The following is a 6,000-nucleotide window of genomic DNA, read 5'->3' on the forward strand; positions in this document are numbered from 1 at the left end:
CTGAAAGAACTGAAAATACAGTCTCCTTTTAAAATTACTGTTCACGTTTGAGTTTATTTAAGGCATGTTAATGGACATTTACATGTAAATATGCCAGATTATGGCCTACGGCTAATTTCCATCTGCAGTCCCTTCAGCAGGTTGAGTCAACAATATAAAATAATCAAACAACAGTAAAAACAATTAGAAGAGTAAGCCATCATGGCTGTAAGCAATCTAAACAGGGGGAGAAATATAATTTTTCTTGAAAACAATAGGATAAAATAAAAGGAAAAGCAAGTGCAATGAAAAATGTAATGGGTCACAAAACATACAGGCCAAGTGGGTCAGGGGACCAAACATATTTCACTAGTGTCAAGAAGCTAAAATTAGACATCAAAGGACCGATTAAAGTGCAGTGCTGAAGTGTTAAAGTGTTAAATGCGCAATTATATTGGAGATTGCCCAACTGCACAGTCAGTATGATGTGCCATTTTAAGCGCACAATACTAAAAACATATCACGTTAATGAAATACCAATGATTGTAATCATATGGTAGTCGAGGAAGAATTATGGATGGTACCCCAACAGTTTGCTAGTATTATCACGTCTTACCCAATTTTTAAACACCTCGATAGTACGAGAAATTGCTCATTGTTTTCCTTTAGTAACAACTTCTACATTGAGGAGTGTTGCTTGTAGTGTTTACATATGATGGATTCAAATCGGGCTCCCCGCTGGCCTTCACCAGTCGGGCTGAAAACCCAGTCAGACGGTGTCCCCTCTAGAAACGAGACCTAGATGCTCCTTTGAGAAACGGGTTCAGATAGCCCGGCGCTGAAATGCAAGAAGCACAAACAAACACACAACAAATGCTGTCAGCGTTGGATGATGCTCAGAGGAAAAGTATGTTGTACTGTGATCTCACTACCCACACATGTCGGCCCTGTGTCTGTGAACCACTTTCTTGTGTTGTCTGTGTGCACAAACAAGACGATCTGCATGCCGACAGCAGAGACTCATCTCAAGTAGCAGATTTTTTTATTTTTTTTTAAAAACAAACAGCTGGATCGTCTTGCAGGGACAGCCTCTATTTCAAACATGCGGGTGTACCACCATTATAAAGTCATTACTGTCACTCTGATTCCGTACAGCCTCCTCTAACGTGCTCTTTATCTCTTATTCATCTCCTTCCTGCCTCTCCTTTTCCCTTGTCCTGTCCCAATCTGCACCCCCTCCGGTCTCCGTCTTTCTCCATCCAGACCGTCTCAATCCTCGAGCAACGCCTGACGCTGACGGAGGACAAGCTCAAGGAGTGTTTGGAGAACCAGGTGGAGATTGGACTGCACCTCCAAAATCGAGATGAAGCCTAGAAATGGAGAAAAAAAAAGAAGAGCAACTGGTCTGGGGGGAAAGATGGTGGCCACATCAACACTGTTGATTTTTTTTTTTTTTTTTTTTAAGAAAGAAGGAAAGCTGACGTTGTAAAAGCAACAAGCAAAAAAAAAAAAAAGTGTGCTCACAAATGCGGCCGCACACGCACAAGAAGCAAACAAATGCGTTCTGAGCTTTCCTGCTGATGCGCTGGTTATTTTGCACACAGATATCAGAGGTGAAAGAGTTGAATATTAGAGAAGTTCCTCCACAGCAGTGCTGACAGTGCAGTCTGTTTTCTGCTGACAAAGGACTTGTCACTGTGTGAATGTGCATCTATATATGTGTGTGTGCGTGTGTGTGTGTGTGTGTGTGTGTGTGCGTGTGTGTGTGTGTGTGTGTGTGTGCAGAACGGCTGCCGGTGGTAGCATCAACCTACACCAGGGCCTTTAGCGTTTGCATCTCAGTTTGCCAAGCAAAGAATGAGATTAAATGCTCTTTAATATCAAAACTTGACTCTCACCATGCCTACATCCGTATGTACAAAGACTGAAGCTGTTACACCAGTTTAGCAAATCATCAATGGTTACGCAGACAACGCAGTGCCTTTAAAAGTCTGATAATCACTTAGATTTTTCTTACTGTGTTTGGAGGCCGTGATGTATTTCTTGTGAAGGTCCTCTTCAATTTTATTTACATTTAGTTGGTTAACATTTGGCTTCAGCGCTGCAGACGGGGGACGGAAAAGTCAGAAAACTTGAAAACTACATCGTAGCCAGGCTTTTCTTCAGGAAATCCACTCTGATTTTATTTAATTTTACTGTTTTGTTTTGTTTTTTATTCTGTGCCTAAACCGTTCTACTTTCCTCTGAAGTAATTGTTTTTGTTTCCACTGTAAATAAATGTTTTACGCTCTCAAGCCTTAATCAGGTGGGTCTGGGTTTTGTTTCGTAACAGCGAGCGCTGTTAGTGCGCTGAGTGAAAGAAAATGTGTCTTCTGAGCCGTTGCCAAATTAATGAAGTAATGGGTTGCTTTATGCCGCTGTGGTCCGCTGAGCTACAGCAGTTACCGGACAAAGGATGACGCTCCTGCTTTAATTGTCCCTAGAAGAGATGTTGACATCATAAGCTGTGAAAAATTTTTTTATCTGTCATCAGATGATCCCATTGCAAATATTTAGTCTTGCTTTGCTGGGATCTGTGTGATGAGTTATTACAAAAGCACAACGGTGTCCAAAAAACCCTCATGATTCAGACTCAGAGCCATTTACGTAACCCAGGCGCTGATGCCGCATTAATAATTTTGAAAGGAATTTCTTAAGGAGCCCACCGAGCTAAGATAGAAATGTTTTATTTCCATTCATTCCTTTATTTTATTTTTTTCCAAGACCTCGTAGGATGATTATATGTGCAGTAGGTTGGTGCGTCAGACTGAGTAACGGAGGGGGGGGCTCAGTTGTTCAGACGCAGCCGAGCAACATGGTGAAAATATTAACAACTGTTTCTTTAAGACCCGACGCTGCCTCTGCTCTGATGGAAAAAGAAGAAAACAAAACCGGAATTCTGGAGCTGGGCTGCCGGGCCCACTCTCTTCCTTCCTGTCTGGAGCCCGCGGACTCACACAAACACACACACACAAACACACACACACACACACTCACAGAAACACACTCCAGCCAGAGAAAACAGCTCCCTTTGCTGTGGGCCTCAACCAGACGGCCTGCCAGGAGCTCCGGCTGAAGGGGGCTGAAAGAGAAAGCTCAATAACCGGTGTGTGTGTGTGTGTGTTTGTTTGAGCACTTTCATATGACTGTCTCTGTGAGGACCAGGGTTCTGTTTAGAACGTGTTAGTGGGGGGGGGATTAGAGTAACATCTCTCACAGGTCGAGTTACTTCGATTTTGGGAGAGCACTTTCTGATTCCTCCTCCTGTGATTTCACACTTTATTGACTTTATCTCATCGTGCTCTTTGTTCTCCGGTGACACAGTTATGGTTAAGCCCACATTAATATGTGTGAGTTTCTAAGTATTGATTCTTGTTCATTTTTAATTTATATTATCAAGGTTTTTCCCATATTTACAGCAGGATTGTCTCTCGATAGCATCGACGCTGTGTCTTACTGCTCTTCCGACAGATTCCCTTATAGGTTGTTTTTTTTTACACATTTAATTGTCTTAAAGCAATGAACCTTTGATAAGTGCTACAAAATACGCAGGAGGAAGTTTTTATTTATTAGTAGTCTTTTACAAGACGCGTCGTGTGAAGCAGCGTCCTCACCAGTACCGATGTAGCCGTTTAGTCGGGTCTGTGGGTGAGAAAGGAGAGAGAGAAAAGAAAATTTGAGGAGCAGGCTGCTGTTATATGTAGTGTGTGTGTGTGTGTGTGTAGGAGGGGGATGGGTTATCCTATGAGGAGAACATCTGGAGATATTTTCACTGGTGTGCTGTGGTTGAAGCTGCTCTTGGCCTCTGTGTGTGTGCTTTAGTCCTTTTCTGGTTCAGTGTGTCAGGTCTTTGCCTTCTCTCTTCTTTTCATTGTGCCCCCCCCCCCTCGAAACATTGTGTTATACTCTCACCATCTCATGCAACGGAGATAACACCCGGACCGCTGCCGGGGCGATTTACCGACAACCTCTCCGGAAATAAGCAGCCCAGGGTGTATTCTTAGAACTACAAGTCAAACTGGCTTTGGTCTCGTACCGATGCGGACATTTTGTAATCATGTTCAGTCGACACCTAATAACTTGAAAGGGAAGTTGTGGTTTTGTAGATGTATGAAATAAAATGTTTCATGCTCTGTTTTCAGAGCGTTACGCGTTTTATATTTCCGAGGGACGGAGAAAAACCCTGAATTCTGGGAACCCATCAGTTATAATGACGAAAAGGCGTCTTTTTTTAGAGAATAATAGCACATTCAGCTCTTCCTTAAAATGTTGAGTAAAAGCTTTACCTAAAAACATGTATTGCATAGAACTTAATTGCAGTTTGTTAGCTATAAAACATACCCCTTACTGGGGTTTAGTACTGTATATAGCATTCAGAACGTAGTTCAAACTTATGCTGTCCTCCTTAAAGTGTAAGTGTATTAGTGGCCTACACTGAGTGATCATTTCTTTTTGTAGTTTTACAGATGGACAATACAGAGCCTTGTTAAATTATCCTTACCCTTTAACCTTTTCCACATTTTGTCCCATTAAAACAACAAACTTTAAAACCTTTCATTGGGGTTACTTGTGAAACACAGACTATGAAAATAACACCCAGTTGTGAAAGGAAACTAGAAGGAGAAATGGTTTTCAGTTTCATCTTCTTATAAAGGTTTTATAAATTAAAAAAAAGTCTGCCTGTGTTCAGTTTATTCCTGGTATTAAGGCGGTGAAGGCCTCAGAGTTTTGTTAGAGGTAGAGGAGCGTCCCCTTTAATGCCCCTTTAATGTTTAATTTTAAAGCTAACGGCAGAACGTTGAGGATAATGTCCTAACGAGTAGCTTGTTCATGATTAAGTCATGGTCCTAAAACAGCATCTTAGTTATTTAAACTTCTTTAAGGATTGTACTAATTTGCCCAAATGTAAGAAACGTTCCATCTTCTTTTTTCTAAACAGTGTTATAATCAAACTTAATTATTTGTCTATTTTTTTTTCTCTAAAGGGTTAAACATATAAACCCTTCTTTCCCTCTGACATGTTTCCACCGTCGGGCGTTTGTTCTTGGATCCATTTGAAGGATTTTTTTCGATCAAATATGTTCAGTCCCACTAATGCCTTGAAGGAGATACAGCATTTGCCCGTCGTGTTTACTCGTCTTCCAGCTGGATGAGGCAGAAAACGTTTGAAAGACATAAAAGCATTCCTCGCTAAAACTGTTTCACGGTAACTTAGAGAAACGTGAGCCTCTGTTCTTCTGGGTCTGTGATCAAACCTCCTCTTATCCTCATCTCTTTCTCCGCCCCTTTTCGTTCTTGCTTTTACTACCCCCATGCAACTCCAATACCCCCCTCCCTCTGAGACTGAGCCCTGCTTGAAGGCTGAGGTTTGGCGCTCAGCTCCTCAAGCCCACGCTGCACCTTCTGATTAAAACCCCTCTTTCCCCTCTTTTATTCTGCCTCATACGTCCAACAACTACAGCTACGGTTTCTTCTAGCTGCCAGCCAATCAATCATACCATAAATCCTCAAGTCATAAGGAAAAAACACGTGAAACCAGGTTACGCACACTTCCAAGGTGTACAAAGGTGTGCTAAGTGTTTAAAATAATGACCTGCTTCACGGCGGCCAAGCCCATAAAACAAACCAGGTGATAAGTCGGAAAGCACCAACCCCCCTTCTTAAAGCCTCGCCCTAACCTCACCTGAAGCTCCACACAGCTCCAACACACACACACACACCCATAATTTAAGACAACCAGCAATAAACCCTGTCTGCAAGGTTCACCTTGACTTCTAGGGTACAAATCGAACATTGCGACTCTGGACGCTACGATTTCAAATACAAGGAAGTCATAACTTTAAATCCCTCATCAGGCCAGCCTAATCCAGGACACAAGTTGACTATGTGACTCAATAAAAGGAGCCATTTCAGCACCGTTTCATTCAGTTTTTTTAAAAGCAACGCATGTAACTGCAGCTTTTAAGGAACGTTTTGATTACT

The 6,000-nt window shown here is 42.0% G+C and overlaps 1 protein-coding gene across 3 annotated transcripts in view; it reads left to right on the top strand.

The window, feature by feature from the left end:
* Positions 1 to 1,465, top strand: part of poc1a (POC1 centriolar protein A) — a 43,918-nt gene extending 42,453 nt beyond the window's left edge. For all 3 annotated transcript variants that reach the window (XM_021319905.2, XM_012869362.3, XM_012869360.3), the window contains exon 11: positions 1,243 to 1,465. In XM_021319905.2, the coding sequence (XP_021175580.2) occupies positions 1,243 to 1,353 (111 nt within the window). In that variant the 3' untranslated portion in view covers positions 1,354 to 1,465. The remainder of the gene's footprint in view (positions 1 to 1,242) is intronic.
* The last annotated feature ends 4,535 nt before the right edge of the window (positions 1,466 to 6,000 follow it).

This window comes from Fundulus heteroclitus, chromosome 20, assembly GCF_011125445.2.
Source record: "Fundulus heteroclitus isolate FHET01 chromosome 20, MU-UCD_Fhet_4.1, whole genome shotgun sequence".
Lineage (NCBI taxonomy): Eukaryota > Metazoa > Chordata > Actinopteri > Cyprinodontiformes > Fundulidae > Fundulus > Fundulus heteroclitus.